The sequence below is a fragment of the Poecilia mexicana genome, unplaced genomic scaffold (assembly GCF_051168715.1).
Source record: "Poecilia mexicana isolate PSO_F unplaced genomic scaffold, ASM5116871v1 scaffold_8, whole genome shotgun sequence".
NCBI classification, from domain to species: Eukaryota; Metazoa; Chordata; class Actinopteri; order Cyprinodontiformes; family Poeciliidae; genus Poecilia; species Poecilia mexicana.
Window position 1 is genome coordinate 5723405 of NW_028263377.1, and position 21859 is coordinate 5745263.

Genomic DNA, 21859 nt, shown 5'->3' on the forward strand with positions numbered 1-21859 from the left:
GGCTCTATTCCCGGCCTTGGTGCTGCATGTCTTCCCCCTTCTCTCATTGCCCACCCTCCTGTCAATTAACTATCAAATAAAGGCCACTAGAGCCAAAAAAAAAGCTCAAAAAATTAAGCATAAGTACTAAAACCTTTTTCATATGAATTAAGAAGGGAACCTGCTGTTTGATCAGTATTAATAAAATGGTGACCAACATTTCCTCAGCTTCTCAAAAATTGATTTTAGTGCAGCTGTATACCAGCAGAATCTTCCTAAAACAAAGTCCTAAGTCAGATTTTTACAAAATTTATTTATGTATTTATGTGTTTGTTTTTTTTCCTAAGACATCTTTTGGAAAGTGGTGTTTATTTTTTATTTCAAACATGATAAAAATATTTATACTTCAACAGACAAACTATAAAGTTTAATCTGGATCATGTGAACAACTTATGATAAATGACCTGATTCTAACCTTTTATTCAGAATTCTTTGATATTTTAGTAAATTCTCATCTAAACCAGTTATCATAAATTACTGACACTTGTAAAATTAAAAGCATTTCATCTACATGCTTAATATGTGAATTTAATAAGAAACATAATTATTTATATATCGGCTACCTTTTGTTTTTCTTTAGCTTCTGAATTATTAGATCTAATATTTATTTTCATGCAAGTTGAAACAAGAATTTAAGTCCTTTCAACTTTAGATAGTTATTTTCCCACCATATGAACTTTTCAAACACACATTCAGAATCACGTTCCTGCAAACAGGTTATAATATCCTTTATGATCCTAGATTATAATTTTTATAGGTCAAGGCTAAAATAACAAGTCTTATCATCTTATTTCTGATAAGAATATGACAATACTTAGCAATAAAAAGCTGGGCTCCTATTTAAGTCTCCAGCAGCAGAGTGGACCTCCAGAGACACTGAGGATGGAAATGAAAATGTTTCTCCCGTTGCTGCTGCTAGTCTGCTCTGTCTCTACAGCTGAGCTGCAAGCTCAGTCTGACAATGACATTCTGTCACATGAAAGGCAAAGTGACGGACAAGTGGGAGAAGCAGAGCGTCTGACTGAACAGCAGACCTGCACACAGGACATCCATGCTGTTCTGAGAAAGATGAGCGCCTGGGTGGCTGCACTGAAGGTGGAGGTGCAGCAACTACAGAGAGACAATGAAGGTATGTTTACAGAGTTACAGTGTTTGAATCAACTGATCCTTATTGATCAAATGATCATTACAGTTCAGAGTTTGAATTATTTATTATCATTATCAGTGAAGATGACGGAGCTGCAATCCCTGAACAAATGGTACCAAGGTACTGATTTTATTAGAGCAAAAGTTATAAAGATGATTTTGAATATATGATTAAATCAACTAAAACATTATGTTTGTTTTCTTTTCTTTAGTACAAGAAACTCAGTTTAAAGAACTGCAGCAACAGAACCAAGGTATGTAGTTTATTTTAGTAGGAATGTTCTCTACAGTGCTTTGTAGAACTACACTGTAAAACAAATCTGTAAAATTTACACAGTAGATATGACTGACACTACAGTCATATCTACTGTGCTAAAATTTTGGCAACCACAGCTGTCGGAATTTTACAGATATTATTCACAGTATTTTTACATTGTGTTTACACTGCAGGATCAGAACCAAGGTATGTAGTTTATTTTTGCTACAAATGTTTTCTACAGCATTTTTGCAGAAGTGTACTGTAAAAAAGAAAAGAAAAAAAAATACCAACAGTTACAGACTGTAAAATCCAAAACATTATATTCCATCCACCAATTTTCTAACACCCTTGTCCCTTAGTGGGGTCAGGACGGGTGCTGGTGCCTATATCCAGTGAACGTTTCGGGTGAGAGGCGGGGTACATCCTGGACAGGTCCAAAACGATGCAATAGCCATGGAAAATATACTAAAGTACCAAAACTCAAGTAACAGACATTTCAAGAATTTTTTGCAGTCCAGATTTCTAAATAAAGATTATTTTGAACTTAAGCTAAAATATAATTTTTGTGTTTTCATTTCTTTAGTACAAGAAACTCAGGTAAAAATGCTACAGGAACAGAACCAAGGTATGTAGTTTACTTTTACTACAAATGTTTTCTACAGCATTTTACAGAAGTACGCTGTAAATAAAATTGTAAATTTATGTAAAAAAATAGAATACCAACAGTTACAGACTGTAAAATCCAAAACACTGCATTACCATAGAAAATATGCTAAATTTCGATAACAGAAATTTCAAGTATTTTTTACAGTCCAAATTTCTAAATAAAGATTATTTTTAAAATATGACAGGTAATTGACTAAAACTTTATTTTTGTGTTTATTTTTCTTTAGTACAAGAAACTCAGGTAAAAGAACTGCAGGATCAGAACCAAGGTATGTAGTTTATCTTTACTACAAACATTGTGAGGAGCTTCGCAGAAGTATTTACAGCCCATAACCTTTAGATATTTTGCTATAGTACAACTTCAGATTATTTTTTTTTACGTTTTACTTCATAAACTAGCTCAGACTAACTCTTCATTATGAGCGAAAAGATCATTTACTCAGAATTAAATATTAAATCATCATTTTGTCAATCTGTCTTCTGTCCATAGTAAAATCATGAAACATATTTGTGGTTATAAACAGTTTTAGAAGCAAAACTAGATTTATGTTCCAAACAAATTCAGGTTTTTATCCTACTAATCAATACCTCAGATTAATGACTGTAAAGAAAATATTTGAATTGATTTCATCTCTTTGCTAATCGTCTCATTTCAGCTCAGGCAGCAGAACTGGCTGCTGTTAAAGTCAAGGCCAACATCACTGGAAACCAAGTGGAGGCTCTGATGAGAGAAGGAGAAGGTTTGTGAACTCTGAAGAAAACTTGTCATTGAGATTAAACAAGTAAACATGGATCTCTTAACTCTAACCTCTATCTAGCTTTCTCAACCTTCAACCCTCAAAATTCACTGTTAAAGTGGAAACACACGTTTGTATTTCTGCCCATGGCAGGATTCTGTATTGACTTTCATTCATTTTAGTCACTGCATTTATACTGAACCCAGACATTTTCCCTAATCCTGATCAGTACTAGTCTGTCCCTAACCAAAACCTATTTCACACCACACCTCAAAACCTAACTAAACAAGAGGGTCCACCGTATTAAGACCAGGCTTTGGTCCTCATATGACCCATCGGTCTTTGGAGGGTAAAATAAGCCAGAAATGGTCCTAAATATGATTCCTATTTAGAGCCATTTGAGTGTGTGAGTACCAGTGATGGAATAGTTACTTAAAAAAAGTAACTATACTCAGATCACTGATTACTCCTTGAAAAAGTAACTTAGTTACTTTACTGATTACTTGATTTGGAAAGTAATGAAGTTTGATCACAAATCACTTTCTTAGTTACTTTCAGCAGCTGCTGACAACAACCCTCTGCTACCTCAATATAAAAAATTCCATTGAGTTTTGCCAGTACTTATGTAATTGTTATAATAGTAACATCAACAATACATCTCCACTTATAAGGTGGATCTGAAGGGGAGATTGTTTACAACAGTCCAAAAAAAAAGTCAGTCATTTTTGCATGTTCCGCTATTGTGAGGACAAATCAACATGCCCAGAAAAAAAAAACATTGGACAAAGTTATTTTGCAATTTTTCTTCGTCACTTTGGTGCATTTCTTGAATCATTTTCGACTTTCGCAAAACAATAAGTGCATTTCTCCAAACAATTTGTACAAACATCAAAACACCTGGGGCCTCATGCATAAAAGACTGCGCAGTTTTGACACTAAAACTTGGAGTACTGAAAAAATTTTGAAAAGTGCAGCGCAAAAAATAACCAGATGCATAAAGCCGTGCGCACGCACGTGGCTGGGCACCTTTCCTTTATAAATCCTAATTTGCGGGAAACTGAACGCAGCTGCTGGTCTGCAATGTTTCCACCCATAAATACATATTAACGTAAATCAGTATGAATACCCGGAAGTCTGCCACCACGTGGGGCAATAACCATGGCAACTCCTTGTTTGAAGAAGTTTAAGTATTTATAGTAATAATAATTATGTATTTTTATTTAAAAGGTGCTTTGAGGGCACATAATGTCACCTCACAAAAAAAAAACATTTTAAAGAAAAAAAAATCCAAATAAAAAAAAATAAAGAAAGAAAGAGATCATGCAAATGCCTCTCTGAACAGCAGCGCATTCAGCCGGGATTTAAAGACAGAGAGTCAGTGAGTCCCTTGACTCTTATATTTTATATAAGAGTCAATTTAAATGACTCTTATATAAAATATATATGTTTTGCACATAACATATATATTTTATATTTAGAATAAAAGTGATTCTAAATAGCAGAATCATGTTAAGTTGTAAATTTTCATAATAAAGATGCTTTATGTCCATAAGGCCCAGCAGATCAATATGATCTCTGAACAATCGTTCCCTCTGAATCCTTCCATTGGTGATGATCTCCATCAGAGCCAAAGCTCCACAATTACAGGCCTCACCTTTGCACAGCTATGCATGTGATTGCACACACACCTTGATCACCTTAAAATAATCAAACCTGTTGATTATTTTTTAATCAGCAGGTTTGGGTTAATCTGCTGATCCAACCCTGTTTTCTTTTATTTTTAGTGAGAATGAAATTATCCCGCAGATGCATTTCATGCGGTTCAGCTCACGGACCAATGCGTTACATCTTTATGAGACGAAAACTGAGGAAAAGTACTATTTACGTTCAGCGAGGTTTTCACATACTTTTATTTTTATTTTCTTTATTTTAGCTTATTGTCTGAGGATAAATACGGTTCAGTTTCATCCTTTACGTTTAAGCAATAACATATTAAAAACATGAAAAACATCAGTTTGGTGCTTCTTGGTCTAAATAACTGAATGTAGTCAGATTTCAGTGTATTTATGTGAGTTTTGATGCTTTGTGGTTTGATATTGTCCACAGAAAAAGTTTGCGTGGCTGCCGCACATTTTTATGCCAGCGAAAAAGTGTGTGTATATTTACACAAACCTTGACGCAAAGTTAATTTTTAAACATGCCGACTTTTGCGTAAAATATGGGACCACACATAAGCTTTATGCATGAGGCCCCTGGGCTGCACAGTGGCACAGTCGGTAGCCCAGTCGCCTTGGAGCAAGAAGGTTCTGGGTTTGATTCGTTCTGCATGAGGTTTGCATGTTCTCCTTGTGCAAACATGGGTTATGTTTTTCCTCCCACAGTCCAAATACATGACTGTCTCTCTAAATTCTTCCCAGATGTGAGTGTGTGCGTGTGCATGGTTGTTTGTCCCGTCTGTCTCTGTGTTGCCCTGCGATGGACTGGTGACCTGTCCAGAGTCACCCCGCCTCTCTCTAGAGATAGAGGCACCAGCACCTCTGGGTGTACAGAAAATGGATGGATGGATCAAAACACCACAGATTACCAGAGGATGCCAATTTCTTTCTTCAAATCCTTTGTTCATCAATCAAAATTAAATATCTGTGGCAATGAAGAATGTCAGTGCCAGCAGAATGACAAGTCCTTGATGATGTTGTCAATATAACAGCGTGCTCTGGAGGGCTGCTTTAGTTGTAAACTATGGCTAAAGTTTTGATGACAAGAATTGTTAATTGTAATTATGGGAGATCAATGGCAAGTGACTGGACAAGATTCACATTCACACTTTTATTGTAATTTGTTGACAGACAACAAATTTTCTTTCTGTATTGCCATTGCAATACAGAAAGGAAAGGAGAACACTGCAGAGCACAAAGAAAAAAGCAAGCAAAGTAGAAATGGGAACATAAGACGATCTCCTTAAGAAAAACTGTACATGCAGTGCTGCAGGAGTTACATTATATTGTAATGTCGATCTCTATGCTGAGAAATATTCTTGAGTGTGGTTAAGGAATGAAGAGTGGGGTGAGAGGAACTCCACTAGTATCTTGTTGTAGGTCACAAACTGGCAGACTGGATAAAAGTGGCAGAAGTCTCCAGCCTCTTCTGACTTCCTAGTTTTACCTCCTAAGTCCTCCCCCACACTCTCACTCCTCTTCCTCTTCCTCTTCTCTCTGGCTGATGACCCAGACAAATCCTTGTCCTTCCATTGTCAGAACTATAAAAGTCTTATATATCATATTCTTCTGTGATGGACTGGTGACCTGTCCAGAGTGAACCTGCCTCTCGCCCGGAACGTTAGCTGGAGAGGCACCAGCACCTCCTGACCCCACTAAGGGACAAGTGTGTAAAGAAAATGGATGGATGGATGGATGGATGGATGGATGGATGGATGGATGGATGGATGGATGGATGGATGGATGGATGGATGGATGGATGGATGGATGGATGGATGGATGGATGGATGGATGGATGGATGGATGGATGGATGGATGGATGGATGGATGGATATCATCTTCTTGCCAGCTGACGGTTCATGAAATGCACTTTCAATCTGTTTCAGAAAACTGGTTGATCGTTGGTTGGTGTAATGCTTCACATATTTACCTTTTTTGGAGAAACTCAGACCAATTTACCAATTCAGTAAAGTTTAGAAAAGCAGTAACATGGAAATGTATAAAAATGTGCTTATTATGACAACCTGTTCAATCATTTTAACTGTTAAGACAAACGATGAAATTATGCTTAAATGTGGTGGAGAAGATAATTCAACAGAAAATTGTTTAACACATTTTGATCAACAAGACAAAAGCAAATAAAAATGTAGGGGAAAAGTAGAGAAGTGTACATAATCTGATGCATGTATAAAAACATGAGCAACTTGCTGAGGGAAACAGTTTTTTGATGTGCAGAAGAGACACATTAATGTGAGGATTGAACTAGTAGTTTTGAGAATTTCAGTTCTGTTCTGAGAAATGAATCAAAGTAACTGAGAAGATGGCAAATTTTGGTACATGTGAATTAATTGGATTTATCAGTCAGTAGAGATGTTTACACAATATTTACTGTGGAAAATGTTACAATGTTTAATATACTGTATTACAGTGTTTCATGTCCCATATCTGTCTGTCTGTCTCTCAGCCAAACATCTGGCTTTCTCTGCCTCTTTGTTGGCATCGGGTGATGGACACACTGGACCGTTCAACACACATATAAATCTGATCTTCAAACATGTTGTTACTAATATTGGAAATGCCTACAACCCAAATACAGGTTCTGCATTTTACTCCTTATATTTTTCTTTTATATGTTTACAAACATAACTAAAATGTGGTAAATTTGTTCTGAAAGTAAAGTTAGTAAAACTTTTCTAATTCTGCTAATGATTCTTAACAGGGCTGTTCACTGCACCAGTAAGAGGAGTGTATCACTTTGAGTTCCACATACATGGAGGTGGAAGTTCCACTAATCCTACATCTGCTGTGTTGATCAAGAACAGACAGCAAATCTTTACAGCATGGACGACTCAGCCTGCTGGTGGTCAGAAAGCTTCTAATGGCGTCTCACTGAAGTTAGAAATTGGAGATGTTGTATATTTGCACATGTGGGCCAATTCACGGATTTATGACGATGCTAATCGTCACACTACATTTAGTGGTCATTTACTTTTCACCATGTAGGGATCTAACATGATTTTTTATTACAAATTGTGAGCATGAGAAAACCCTTCTGTCTTTTCAAACTTAATTATGAAAATTATTCATTTGTAAAATAAAGTTGATCACAGGTTTGTTCATCCTGCTGCCATAAGTAACATATCTGTATTTGAGAAAATTATTATTTTTGCTGTAGTCTAATCAGAACAAAAACGCTGAACCAGATCATCTGAATTAAAGTGTCATTTACAACTTTTATGAAAAATGGAGGAGCAAACTGTCTGTTTAAACCCCATTGTTTTTATTTTCTATTGAAACATGTGGAAACAGTAATAAGAACTTTCTTTCAAATGTCTGAATAATTCAAGTTTATTCCATTAACTAAAGTAGACTAAAACATCTTCAGCTTTATAAAAGAGGACATTTTTTTCCTTATATGTAAATGAAACCGAGAAACTTTAAAGAAACATACAGCAGAGAATCTGCAATAGAACAATTGTAAATTAGATCAATCAGTTTGAATGGGAAAAAATCAAAATCTAGACTCCCACTTGATTTCTTATCAAACATGATTTGCAATTTGGCTTCTTGTTTTGAATAAATACTTAATTTACATTTCAGAGTTTCGTGTCTTTTGTACAGTTCAGATTAAATATCAAAGTTACGATAAATGACCTGATTCTAACCTTTTATACAGAAATATTCTTTCAGTAAAACCTTATATAAACCATTTATCTTAAATTACTGACACTAAAATTAAAAACATTTTTATCTACATGTTGTGAATTTAATAAGACCTATAATTATTTATGAATACTGAGCTCTGATGTTTCTCTTTAGCTTCCTAGAAATTATTAGATCTAATATTTATTTTCATGCAAGTTGAAACAAGAATTTAAATCCTTTGAACTTTAAGTATTTATTTCCCACTATATAAACTTTCAAAAATACATTAAGAATCACGTTCCTACAAACACGTTATAATATTACTGGTGTTCCTAGGTTATTCTTTTTTTATAGGTCAAGTCTAAAGTATCAAGTCTTATCATCTTATTTATGATAACAGTCTGGTAATAATTAATCAGTAATAATAATCTCTATTCCTATTTAAGTCTCCAGCAGCAGAGTGGACCTCCAGAGACACTGAGGATGGAAATGAAAATGTTTCTTCCGTTGCTGCTGCTAGTCTGCTCTGTCTCTACAGCTGAGCTGCAAGCTCAGTCTGACAATGACATTCTGTCACATGAAAGGCAAAGTGACGGACAAGTGGGAGAAGCAGAGCGTCTGACTGAGCAGCAGACCTGCACACAGGACATCAATGCTGTTCTGAGAGAGATGAGCGCCTGGGTGGCTGCACTGAAGGTGGAGGTGCAGCAACTACAGAGAGACAATGAAGGTATGTTTACAGAGTTACAGTGTTTGAATCAACTGATCCTTATTGATCAAATGATCATTACAGTTCAGAGTTTGAATTATTTATTATCATTATCAGTGAAGACGACGGAGCTGCAATCCCTGAACCAACGGTACCAAGGTACTGATTTTATTAGAGCAAAAGTTATAAATAAAGATGATTTTGAATATATGACTGAATCAACTAAAACATTATTTTTGTGTTGTCTTTTCTTTAGTACAAGAAACTCAGTTTAAAGAACTGCAGCAACAGAACCAAGGTATGTAGTTTATTGTTACTACAAATGTTTTCTACAGCAATTTGCAGAAGTACACTGTAAAAAAATCTGTAAAGTTTATGTAAAAAAATAGAATACCAATAGTTACAGACTGTAAAATCCAAAACACTGCATTACCGTAGAAAATATGCTAAATTTCCATAACAGTAATTTCAAGTATTTTTTACAGTCCAAATTTGTAAATAAAGATTATTTTTAAAATATGACAGATAATCGACTAAAACTTTATTTTTTCTGTTTATTTTTCTTTAGTACAAGAAACTCAGGTAAAAGAACTGCAGGATCAGAACCAAGGTATGTAGTTTATTTTTACTACAAACATTGTGAGGAGCTTTGCAGAAGTATTTACAGCCCATAACTTTTAGATATTTTGCTACAGTACAACTTCAGATTTTTTTTTTTTTTACGTTTTACTTCATAAACTAGTTCAGACTAACTCTTCATTATGAGCGAAAAGATCATTTACTCAGAATTAAATATTAAGTCGTCATTTTGTCAATCTGTCTTCTGTCCATAATAAAACCATGGAACATATTTGTGCTTATAAACAGTTTTAGAAGCAAAACTAGATTTATGTTCCAAACAAATTCAGGTTTTTATCCTACTAAGTAATACCTCAGATTAATGACTGTAAAGAAAATATTGGAATTGATTTCATCTCTTTGCTAATCGTCTCATTTCAGCTCAGGCAGCAGAACTGGCTGCTGTTAAAGTCAAGGCCAACATCACTGGAAACCAAGTGGAGGCTCTGAAGAGAGAAGGAGAAGGTTTGTGAACTCTGAAGGAAACTTGTCATTGCAACACACTTGAGATTCAACAGTTATGGAACATTATCCCCTATCACTACCTTAAATTCAACTTAAAAAAAAAACACACATCAGCATGTTACATTATTAAAACTATTGATTTAAAACGGTATTCCTCCAAACCTTCCACAGTCAACATACACCTGGTCAGACACACAGGAAGCTGAAACTTGGCCACAACCCTGCCAGCTTCTGTTTATGGACATTCAGGCTGTAAGGAAGGTGCGACACCTTGTGGTAGCAGCTGTTACACAAACATTAAGCAACAGAAAAGTGATTTACAATCATTACTTTTAAACACCTTACTCAGTCCAGATGATGTACCAGTTTCACTTTGAATTGATCGTCAGGTTGGTCAAAGCAACGTCCAGAAATCCATAAGTTGATGGAACAGGGGGATGTTGACTGGTGGTCCAGTGGGAGTTCCTCAGCAGAACCTCAGAAAAACTGAGGAAAGTTCCTTCATGTCATGAAGAGGCTGCCACAGCAGACCTCTGCAGGCACACTCATCAAGAGACTTTCCCGTCTCCATGGGAACGCAGAAACGTGAGGTAGCACCACAGGGGGAAACTTTGAAGGCTTTGAAACAAATCTTCTTCCTGACCAGCAGGTTGAAGAAAAAGTTGAAGTTTCCTGAGTTGGAGGCTCAGGTGGAGTCAACCTCTAAGTCAGTCAGTCTGAGCTGGAGGTCGACTCCAAAGACGAGGTTTGAGATTCAGGATCAGTTCTTATCTGATCAACTCTGAGTTTCATTTCATGTGGTAGTTTGGTAGTCATGACCCCAGCACAAAAAATGGTTAGATATTAAATCTGATCAGTTCTTGAATGAAAATAGAATACAACAGTTATTTTGCAGTTTTTGGTACATGTGAATTATTTGGATTTATTGGTCAGTAGGCTTGTTAAAACAATGTTTATTGTGGAAAATGTTACAATGTTTAATACTTTTCCCTGCTGTATAACAGTCTTTGATGCCCCATGTCTGTCTGTCTGTCTGTCTCTGTCTGTCTGTCTGTCTGTCTGTCTGTGTCTCAGCCAAACATCTGGCTTTCTCTGCCTCTTTGTTGGCATCGGATTACGGAAACATTGGGCCGTTCAACACTGAAATGACTCTGGTCTTCAGGAATGTTTTTACAAATATTGGAAATGCCTACAACCCAGATACAGGTGCTGCAACTTACTCCTTATGTTTTTCTTTATATATGTTTACAATTATAACTAAAATGTGGTAAATTTGTTCTGAAAGTAAAGTTGGGAAAATGTTTCTAATCCTGCTAATGATTCTTCACAGGGCTGTTCACTGCACCAGTAAGAGGAGTGTATCACTTTGAGGTCCACATATGTGGATATGGAAGTTCTTCACATCCTATATCTGCTGTGTTGGTCAAGAACAGACAGCAAATCTTCATGTCATATACTCATCTACCTTCTGGTGGTCAGAAAGCTTCTAATGGCGTCTCACTGCTGTTAGAAATTGGAGATGTTGTATATTTGCGTATGTGGGCCAATTCACGGATTTTTGATGATCACAATCGTCACACGACCTTTAGTGGTCATCTGCTTTTCACCATGTAGGGATCTAACGTGATTTTTTCTTATGATAAAACCCGTCTGCTTCAAATACTTAATTATGAAAATGATTCATTTGTAAAATAAAATTGATCACAGCTTTGTTCATCCTGCTGTTTAATTTCTACAGCAGTCATAAGTAACATATCTGTTGTCTAAGTCTAAATCAGAACATAAAAACTGAGTAAGATCATCTGAATTAAAGTTTACAAACTTTTCAAAAGCTGGATGAGCAAACTGTCACCTTGAATCCCATTGTTTATTTTTCAAATGTAAACAAGTTCTCTCTTTTAAATGTGTATATAATTCTAGTTTATTCCATTAACTGTATCACATCTTAGATGTATTTCAAAAATGACCTTTATTTTGTTTTTATGTGTAAATAACACTGAGTGACTTTAAAGAAACACACAGCAGTTTGCATTGTTTGCAATCCAATAAATAAAAATTAGACCAAAATTTAGACCAGACAATACTTAGCAACCCTGAACAGGAGCAACTGATTTACATTTCCTTTGCTTCCGTTTCCCTTAATATCTAGTTGTAGTGCAATTATCCACCACCAGAGAGACATGCACATCTTTTCATTCGTTAGACATAATTTTAACGAATTATTCATACTCATCTTTAATATTTCTTTTCCTCAAAAACATTCATCTTGATGTCAACTGGGGATGTAAACAATAATTAATGTATTTTTTAATTTTTTTATTTTAGCTGTGCATTAAATTAGAGTATTGTCAAAAGTAAAGTGAGATCACCTGGTTTGTCCCATGACGGTGAAAGAGTAAAGTTTAAAGAAAAAGCCAAAAAAAAAAAAAAAAAAACCCTGATAAATCTGACCTCTTCACCTCTCTGCTGCCATGGCTCTCACGTCTCCTGCATAGAAGATCTTTGGGGAAATCAAGAGTGCTCACTCAATCCAATAAATGCTCTCACACCTTTTCGATGTGCTAGACATTCAGCGTTCCCAAAACATAGATTTGTTTTCTGTTCACAACAGACAATAACAACTGTTACATTATGTGACATCATCGTCCATATATAGAACTTCCTTCCTGTATTATGGAAGTTTTACTCTAAAACTCTTTATTTTTTGTCTAGGATTTGAAATTTACTGATCTACTTTCAAAGACAACGGACAGGCTGATTGTGATTTATTTAGATTTTTTTTTTTTTTTTTTGCTTTCAAGACCTTTAGATTTAATCAGCTCTGATGTGATATTTTCCTTTCAATAACTTGACGGCAGCAAAATAATCGGAGGCCTTTACATGTAAATATATGATTTATTGCAAATACGAATCAATTTACATCAAATAAACAACTATTGCTGGGCTACATTTATTATACAAGAAGCTCTCAGACATCATTCACCTCTAAAGCACAACAACCAGCTTTTGCTTCATTATTACAGAAACTGCATCATGTAATTCCCCAACAGCTGGATACGTGTTTAATGCTTTAGCTCTCTTTCATATATACACAATGGAAAGTGGGATTTCATGATGATTTCTCAGAAAATCAATATTTTAGATCCATAAATTAAATCTACTTCATAAATCGAGATGTAGTAAAAAAAAAATATCATTCAGTTGTCCTCGATTGCACAAGACCTGACGCTGCAGTAGGTGTTTTTCCCGATGAGGCAGGAAGAGGAAGGACTTCCTGCTCCTCGTTAGGCCCTGGTGGATTTTATCCTGCTGTACAGCGTCATGGAGACGATCATGGCACAGATCTGAGGAGAGCGGAGATAATAATATGAGTTCATGAACGCTGAAGAGACACAACGGAGTATTAGGGTCACGCTAAGAAAATAAAATAAATAAATACATGAAATTATGAGAATAAAGTCATAAGGTTTTGCAGATAAAGTCGTACGACAGTAAAGCTGAAGTAATACGAGAATAAAGTTGCAGTATTACGACCCTGTTCTGGTAATATTATGAATTTATTCTCGTAATTTTATTGTTATTCTTTCTCAGTATGGCCATTATATAACTAACGTAATGAAATTACTTAATGAACACTGAACAGATACACACTGTCCAAGGACCACGCTAACAAAAAAATATAAAAAAATTTGAGAGAATAAAGTTAGAAAATTATAACTTTATTCTCATAATATTAAGACTATTTGCATATCATTACGATTTTATTCTAGTATTTATTCTTGTATGACTTTGTTCTCTTAATATTATCTTTATTGTCAGAATTTTACAATACTATGACTTTATTCTCGTAATTTATTTTTTGATTTTTGATTTTTGATTAGCATGGCCCTATTCTGTTGTATGATAGTGAAGTTATCGCCTACATATAGTTTTTTTCCCCCTTTAACTTGGAAGTTGGGGTCTTACCTCCAGAGCGGCGATCCCGAGACCAGCGCCGACAATCACCACTGTGTTTTTATCAATCAATATCTTGATCTTTGGGAAGCACCCATCTGCCTTCTTTTTGAAAATACAACACAGAAGTTTTAATTTACAGCAGATATTAATGAATAGTAACCAAATTACTAAATGTCACATTTTCTAATAGCCTCAAAAATCCTACTTTTGCAATTGCCACAGTTCCATTACATGGGCTGCTGTCCGGGCAGCAGTGTGGTGGATAGGAATTGTTGTGCGCCGTATAATACGGGGATTCCGTAAAGTCTGTGTAGTTGTAAAATCCACAACATTTTAACTGCAGAGGGAGAGAGAGAGCAGACCAGATGAGCTGTGGGGAAACGCTGTGAAGGAGAACTCATCGTAGGTTCAGACGTCTCGTGTACCGTGCCCATGGTGGTATTCCACAGTCCAGTAATGTCAGAACTGCTGCCAAAGTCTTTCTTGATGTTAGCAACTGCTGCTGTGCCAACCTTTTCAAACAGTGCATCAGCCTAACAAAAACGTACAATATTAGATGTTACCTCCTATCTTGTTATAAAGGACATTTTGTCTGAACTCCTTCAGTCACTTACCTGAGGTCTGAAAACCAGAATGACCACTGCTCCCGCAACCTCAGCGATGAAAACCAGCAAGACTATCATGAAAAACTGGAAAGAAGGTCAGATTAAAAGATATAAGTGATGGCAGCTTTTTAAAAAAATATATATGCTACCTATAAATTAAAACATGCTTGAAGCAGAAATTTCTATGTTGATAAATTAACTTTTTTAAATAAAATGCCGACACTGGGTTGTAATTGCCTCAAATATTTTAATGACAACATTCAAGTTGAGTTTCTCCCAATTACGAGTCTAAAATACTGTAGGATTTTCTAATTGTTGTGATGCTAATCACTATTAGCATCACATCTATCTGATGTGTTTAAACACTACTGGAGGAAGACCTCATTATGAAGATGTGTCAATAAGATTTGAATTGTTAGATATGCTAGCATGTACTTGGTACCTGCTACTTCCCCTATGTCTTTGTGGTGGTAGCCATGCTAGATGCTAAACCCAGAGATTTCTACATGAAATGTTAATTTCTGGATGCGTTCATGTCCTAATTTCTGAATGGGAATAAAATTCAACTCCAAAAAGCAAACAGAGCTCAGGATTCCTTTTTAGAAAGGTAAGACGTGAGTAACCACTGTGTGAACTTGACACTAGCTTAGCTTAGCATTAGGATGGATTTTGGTGGTGCTTTCAAGAACTTAAACAGCATTGATGACTAGCTTTTTCTGAATTTTCTGCATTCATTACAACTCTGGTTGTACAACTCAACTAAAGCTCAATCTATTAAATTTATTATGTTATGTGTTTGCCTTATTTCCTTGCGCTTCATTTTTGTGTGTCCCTTTCAGAACTAGTTTTAAACTTATGCATGTAATTATGTCGACATCTACTGGAAACAAGTGGCTATTGCACATAGCTGTCCACCACATAAAATAAATCAGACAAAGAAATATCTTGTGAAGGACATCTCTCCTCTGAAGTTTATTTACTTAATTATGTAACAACAGGCCAACAAAATGCATATTACACCATGAAGGCTGCATGGTGGAGAAGCGGTTAGCACTGATGCCAGACATTTGAATCCTGATCTTGAGACTTTCTTTTTGGAGTGTCTATCCAAGTCTCTTTGCTTCCAAAAACATACATGCAAAATGTATTTGTCTCTCATAATTGCCCTTACAAATGTGTTTGTGTTTGCGTGTCCAATGTCCGTCTGTGTTGCCCTGGGTTGACCTATTGACCTTTCCCAGTGATGGGCCTGGGTAAGCAGGTATTTGTAATTTGATTTCATTTCACCCTCTACATATGGAGGGTTTAACTTTTCCCAGTTTAGCATAAGATAATTATTAATTATTGTTCATTAGACTATCAGAGTCAGAAATGAACAGCAAAGTATATCTGAGGCATCATGAGGTAAACTTTACTGATGAATTTTATAAAAAATAGTTTGAATCACTCCTAAGCAAAACTGTGTTTATTTTTGTGGTTTGAACACTTTTTGACTGCACTTTTTCCTTCCACTAAACCTTCCATTATTATTTTCTTAGACAAAGTATTGTGTGAGAATCAAGCTTCATTAGGACTGACCTTTTCTGTCTAGCTGTTCTTGTGGAGACTATCAGTGGCTGTCTGCTGGACAGCTGTGACGTTACCTATGTTAGTCATAACTGTTGACCATAATATAACTTTTCTTTAAAAATGTTCCACTTTTCATCTGTGTAAAGTAATATAAAAATATTTTAAGAAGCAGGACTTCGGGGTATTGTTAGCTGATTGGCCAATATCAGAAGACAAACAAAACGTGTCACTTTTTAAATTGTACTACTGCAATAATTACTTTCTGAGGATGTACCAGTTTATTTCATTGCACTTGTATCATTACATTTATCAAATTTCCTAAAATTTGACAACTTGTTTTTGACAAGTGGGACTTTTGATCTTTTGACTTTTGAAATTTCACCATTTCTGAAATGGTGAAATGTGACAAACACCTACCAGCAGCAGCATGCACTTGCTCTCCTTGATCGCCCCACAGCAGCCCAGGAAGCCGATGACGACCAGCAGGCCACCGATGGCGATCAGCAGGTATCCCACGTTGAGCACCTGATGGATTTCCTGAGGAACGTTATCGATTTTCCCGAGGAAGCTGAAGATGGAGCCGCTGTCTACCTTCACCCAGATCCCCACACCTAGGATGGCGACCCCGGCCAGCTGAACGGGAGAGAAGACGGGGTTTTAGAGGAGAACTTAGACCGCCTGGGAGAACAAGGGCAAAACAAACAAACAACAACAAAAAAAACTAATGCAAAATTATTTGAATACTGGAACACTACTGAATGCCAACTGTGTCAATTCATTTGGCTGTAAAAACATGAGGGGAATTTAAGTTTTTCAATGAGATTATAAGGAAATGACACCACAACTGTAAGGTTGACTGATTTTTAGCACCATTTATCTGCATCTTTAGCCTTAGAAGATTAGATTTAACTCTTTAAGTTCTTTGAAAATCATTCTGGTTGAACTGTAAGATCAAAGTTATACACAGTCAAATTAATTAAATCAGAAAATACGTATGGATGAGTCTCGGGTGACAGATCAAAAGTCTCTCTAGAAAATAACGACCTTTAGTCTGATATTAAACATACTTGTCATTTAGCCCACTTCTATGGTTATTAAAAATACTTTTTATTGGTCTGGTATAATATTCCAATTTAAAATGTCATGTTTTTATTAGCTCTAAGTGGAAAATAATCAGATTTAAGAGGAATAAAAGTTTTCAAAAGTGTGTAGTTACACTGAGATGGGTGTTTGAAAACTTTATAATGTGTTTCAATTTGTGATAAAGTTCCCAAAATATATGGGATTCTCGATGATATTCTAATTTGTTGAAAGCATATTGCTAAATGAACAAAGAGAAAAGTCAAGAGAGAAATTAAGACATAGATAAATTCCATTTTTTCCACAGAAATAATATTTTGATTAAAAATTAAAATTTTCTGCCACATCACTATTTTTCTCCACTTTGGATCATTTTCCTTACAGATCCAGTTTTAGACAACAGTTTTAATGGATAGAATTTGGGATCCATGCATTTTTCATCATGGCCACCAGATGTCAGTATTTGCTGCGTGGTGCTCCTATAACTTCCTGGAAACCTGAAAGGATTCGGACCACAGACACCATATCTGGCTGACTCAGGTTAAATATTTGGTTAAAACTCACTAACCCATTCAGATACTGTAATGTCCTATTCAAATCCTTCTGGGTGTCTTTCACAAGGAGCTATTGATGAATGTGTGTCATATTCATATGTCCTTTCTCTATATTTGTGTGAATTTTTTGTAACACATAGTTTTGACTATGGCATCATGTGACACCACATGGAGGCCTCACACACACACACACACACGCACACACACACACACACACACACACACACACACACACACACACACACACACACACGCACACACACATATTTTCATGACTATCTTTGTGGGGACTTTCCATTGACTTCCATTCATTTCTATAGCCTAACCTTACCGTTATCCTAACCATAACCAAAACTCAATTCACATCTCAGTCCTAAATCTAACCCCTGACTCAAAAACAGCGCTTGCCCTTGTAGGGACCAGGCTCCAGTCCCCACAAGGAGCAGTGGGTCCCCACAATGTAGTATGTGTCAGGAAAATGGTTATTACCAAGTTATTACAAAAGTTGTTACAAACAAATTACAAACAAACACACACACACGTGTGCGCACACAGGCACACACACGGATGTTCCTGTGAAATTAAAAGCTGAGTTTTAGTACAAAAAGTCGAAGCTACTTACGAAGATGATGCCATTAAAAACAATCATCATGGCTTTGAGGAATCCAAAACACCCCATTTTTCCAGCTGATGATTTCTATAAAGGTAAAAAAAGAAGACATTTTGACATTAGTCAAAGTTTTATTCTTAGATTTGTCTGTATTTTCATCATATGTCTTGTCATCATGACGACAGAATACGTGCATTTGATAATGAATCATCTCATCGCTGTGCTACATTGTTGAACACTTTGTGATAAAGTGTGATACATTGTTGAACACTTTAGCCTTTGGGAGAGGCCCTTTCTGCTGTTAGGCCAGAGAAACAGGGCAGGAATAAAGAAATTATGTCGTAACTCTGCTTTTTATACCTTTTTTGTGAGCTTCATAACCAGTTAAAGAACTTTAGTCCTTTATATAGCGTTTATTTCCCTTCCTTGAATGTGTGGGAGAGGAAGGATGACGATACAGGAAGTATGCTTCTCTGTTTTTCTCACATTTTTTTTACAAGATCCTTCAGAAGAAAGATATTTTAGTTAGTAGGATGGAAAACCATCCTATTTATAGTGATGTAAGTTTTGATCTTTATCAGCCAGTTAAGTTAGAAATAACCTTTTCCTAATAATTGTACAACCAGATTTTCTATTAATAACCTGATTACAATATATTAATAAAAAAAGTACTGGATCATCAGTTACAAAAGCAGCTGATGAATCAATGATTAAAAATGATTTTAATCATTGATTCATCATTTTCCAGTTGTCCATTGTAAGGAATCCACAGTAGGCGTTGGGGAGAGTTGTGATTATGGATAAATGATGATCTAAAGGCAGGAGGTCACTCATTTCTGATTTTCTTTAATCAGAAGTGGAAAATCTCTCAACATTCAAAGGATTCGACTGATGCAAACAGAGATAAGAATCACCAGGATTGAAACGGAGTTTGATTAAACGGATTTAATTAAACTCCCTGACGGCCCCACAGCAGCCCAGGAAGCCGATGGCGACCAGGAGGCCACCGATGGCGACCAGGAGGCCACCGATGGCGATCAGCCATTTTATACCATCTTGTAATGGTATAAAATGGGAGCAGGAAGCATGTGTGTTTGCTCATATTTATGTACTTCTGCATTTTTAAATTGTGTCCGTTTGAAAAGGGTTAAAGGTCAGTTTGACTCTTCGCAAATTCATACTCTTATTTCATAACCAAGCGTAACCAAGCTGACTCATACACTTAGACCACAGCACAGCAGTTTGTTTTTGTGTGTAGTTAGGTAATTTTATCAAACAATAAGAAGTCAGAAAATAAACTCAGTTTGAACTTTGCCTTACAACACAATTCAGCTAAAACTCCATTTCGCCCAGTTGACTTTTTCTGAGGGACTTCCGTTTGAAAGATGTTATTTTTATACATAAAACTACATTTATCACAGTAGACTATTGATATTGTATTGAAAATTTTTTTTTTAAATAATCGGTTGGGTCCAAGCAGGGTCCAAACGTCCCACTGATGGGTAGAAATTGACACATTGTCAGAAAACAAATGTAAATAGATGAAGTTTTAGTTCAAAAATTGAGATTCAAAGCAAACAAAACTGAAGTATGAAATGAAAAGGAGGTGAAAGGAAAAATCACCCCAACACATATATAATGGCTACTGATCAAGAGTATGAAACATTTATTTTACAGGTACAAAATAGAAGTAGGAAGTAGGAAGCGAGTACCAAATGGGGATGTAAATTGATCCAAAAATTACATCAGTATAAAACAAATATGGCACTGAGAGAAGCTTCATATGCGTAATTCTTATGCATCTACGTTTTTCAGTGTTAAAATATTTCATGGTGACTCAGAAACACTTTTGTCATCAGCATACATAGAAACACTGGCCTTCCATCTCACACCAACTACTCGTCCAGAGTCACTTTAAGATTTCCTCCTCTGAAAGCTTTCACGTCTTTGGACCTCCAAGACGGCGAAACAGTGCTCTTTGTGTGGCGCAACATAACAGATAAATTGTATTCCCAAAGACAATGGCAGGGCAGATCCCTATTGTCTATAGCAACAAGCTTCTTTTTAAGACCAACAATCCCCCGTGACCTCTTATCGCCTACATTGTTGTTTATGTGCCTTTCCTACAAAATGTGGAGTTTGTTGTTTGGTCTCTCAGCGGAAAGCCTTGAGTTAATCATACATTCACCGGTCGGGGGTGTAACCAGCTGTTACCTGGACAGCCCCCAAAACTCCAGCAATGTTTTTCCTGCTCAGAAACCTTTCCTGTTTCCCTGTGGTCAGCACTTGAACTCTGACACCAAGGAATCAACTAAGTGATGTATTAACAAGTTAAAGTCTCCCGGAAGTCCCTCACAGCGCTTCAGCAAAGTCTGGAAAATGACCCACAAGTAGAAAAAAAAAAAAACAGATTAGAGATGCAAAAATACAGGTGCTTGTGTTTGATACATCATTAAACAATGTACCAAGAGTAAAGCACAGTTTGCGATTGCTCGTCTTGCATCAGGAAAACCCAACTGTCTCTGACTTCCATAAAAAAAAAAAGATGGATAAATCTCAAAGGGCTTCATTCAGAGGCAGGCAGGTTCCTGGAGACAAAGGGTCATTGTTGGATGGATCCCTCACCATGCCGCTTCAGATACCAAGACTGTAAAAACACCAACCGCATGAACCCCTTCCTTCCACAAGCCTAAAGTCGCAAAGTTCGGGTCGCTGAGAGACTCACCTGCTGCAGTAGACGTCCGGTGAGAAGCTCTGTGGTTTGCTTCAGTCTCTACCTTCACTACTGAGGCTGGTTGGCTGTTGCTGTGGGAGAACACAGTGAGGTCACAGGAACACAAGATCGCTCTGTCTTCAATAAATGACCCAGAATATGTTCACTGTCTCCTTAGTTTCCCTCTGCCTTTGTCACTCTGTTGCGCACAAAAGAGCCTCTGGAGTACTTTCTAAGCAGTATCATGTTATTTTGAGGTTAAAGCTACTAGGAAGGGGAGGGTGGTGGGTGGAGTGGGTGTGACCAAAGCAGCTGAGTAATAACACATCACCATGGAGCTGGATCCTTTTAAATCCACAGAGAGGGAAGGAAAGAAGGAGGAAGGGAAAACTCACCTGTGCGCCGCCACACAGCCTTACCTATAGCAGGCATGCAAATGACCAAAGGGCATGCAAACGATGAAAACATATCTGTCTGCTTGCCAGTGGGCTCCATGAAACACAGCTTTAGTTTCAGACAGAAGTTTCGGGAAATATTAGACATGTTGTCTATTAGACCAGACCTGTCGATTTTAAACGCTCAACGAAAAGAAAAGGAAAGAAAAGAAAAGAAAAGAAAAGAAAAGAGGAGTGTTTGTGTTTGAACAGTTGTTGAAGTAATGGTGTCGTGATGGAGTATTGGATAGCAAGTTGTCTGTGGTTTTTTTATTACTAGTGAATGTACCCACTGTCCTCCGTCTCTTTTTGTCTTTTTTTGTTCAGCTCTCTCAGAA

The 21859-nt window shown here is 36.4% G+C and overlaps 3 protein-coding genes across 5 annotated transcripts; 2 read left to right on the top strand and 1 right to left on the bottom strand.

Moving 5' to 3' along the window:
* Positions 1-921: 921 nt before the first annotated feature.
* LOC106911115 (cerebellin-1-like) lies at positions 922-8148 on the top strand. 3 transcript variants are annotated; one of them, XM_088007927.1, is made up of 6 exons: positions 922-1168; positions 2028-2069; positions 2338-2379; positions 2767-2850; positions 7027-7158; positions 7282-8148. In XM_088007927.1, the coding sequence occupies exons 1-6, from the start codon at positions 922-924 to the stop codon at positions 7563-7565; spliced, it is 831 nt and encodes a 276-aa protein (XP_087864053.1). In that variant the 3' UTR covers positions 7566-8148. The 3 variants fall into 3 exon arrangements, with proteins under 3 accessions (XP_087864053.1, XP_087864052.1, XP_087864054.1); XM_088007926.1 differs by lacking the exon at positions 2338-2379 and having other exon boundaries at positions 922-1306; XM_088007928.1 differs by lacking the exon at positions 2338-2379 and having other exon boundaries at positions 922-1213; positions 2031-2069.
* A 535-nt stretch (positions 8149-8683) lies between these two features.
* Positions 8684-11876, top strand: LOC148157922 (uncharacterized). Its single transcript, XM_088008099.1, has 5 exons — positions 8684-9075; positions 9485-9526; positions 9916-9999; positions 11074-11205; positions 11330-11876. Exons 1-5 carry the CDS (start codon positions 8691-8693, stop codon positions 11611-11613), a joined length of 927 nt encoding a protein of 308 aa, XP_087864225.1. The 5' UTR covers positions 8684-8690; the 3' UTR covers positions 11614-11876.
* A 998-nt stretch (positions 11877-12874) lies between these two features.
* tspan34b (tetraspanin 34b) lies at positions 12875-21344 on the bottom strand. Its single transcript, XM_088008100.1, has 8 exons — positions 21100-21344; positions 18387-18461; positions 16548-16763; positions 14571-14645; positions 14382-14489; positions 14162-14293; positions 13966-14058; positions 12875-13343 (listed from the first exon to the last, which is right to left on the bottom strand). The coding sequence occupies exons 2-8, from the start codon at positions 18441-18443 to the stop codon at positions 13284-13286; spliced, it is 741 nt and encodes a 246-aa protein (XP_087864226.1). The 5' UTR covers positions 18444-18461; positions 21100-21344; the 3' UTR covers positions 12875-13283.
* Between the last annotated feature and the right edge of the window lie 515 nt (positions 21345-21859).

Excerpts from the sequence above, each read along its gene's own strand:
- LOC148157922 (XM_088008099.1), top strand. The coding sequence starts at position 8,691 with ATGGAAATGAAAATGTTTCTTCCGTTGCTGCTGCTAGTCTGCTCTGTC. Across the intron at positions 10,000-11,073 it reads TCTGAAGAGAGAAGGAGAAG|CCAAACATCTGGCTTTCTCT; the intron begins GTTTGTGAACTC and ends TCTGTGTCTCAG. Across the intron at positions 11,206-11,329 it reads TGCCTACAACCCAGATACAG|GGCTGTTCACTGCACCAGTA; the intron begins GTGCTGCAACTT and ends GATTCTTCACAG.
- LOC106911115 (XM_088007926.1), top strand. The coding sequence starts at position 922 with ATGGAAATGAAAATGTTTCTCCCGTTGCTGCTGCTAGTCTGCTCTGTC. Across the intron at positions 1,307-2,027 it reads CCTGAACAAATGGTACCAAG|TACAAGAAACTCAGGTAAAA; the intron begins GTACTGATTTTA and ends TCATTTCTTTAG. Across the intron at positions 2,070-2,766 it reads GCTACAGGAACAGAACCAAG|CTCAGGCAGCAGAACTGGCT; the intron begins GTATGTAGTTTA and ends GTCTCATTTCAG.
- tspan34b (XM_088008100.1), bottom strand. The coding sequence starts at position 18,443 with ATGGGGTGTTTTGGATTCCTCAAAGCCATGATGATTGTTTTTAATGGC. Across the intron at positions 16,764-18,386 it reads TTTTTAATGGCATCATCTTC|CTGGCCGGGGTCGCCATCCT; the intron begins GTAAGTAGCTTC and ends TCTCCCGTTCAG. Across the intron at positions 14,490-14,570 it reads TTCTGGTTTTCAGACCTCAG|GCTGATGCACTGTTTGAAAA; the intron begins GTAAGTGACTGA and ends CGTTTTTGTTAG.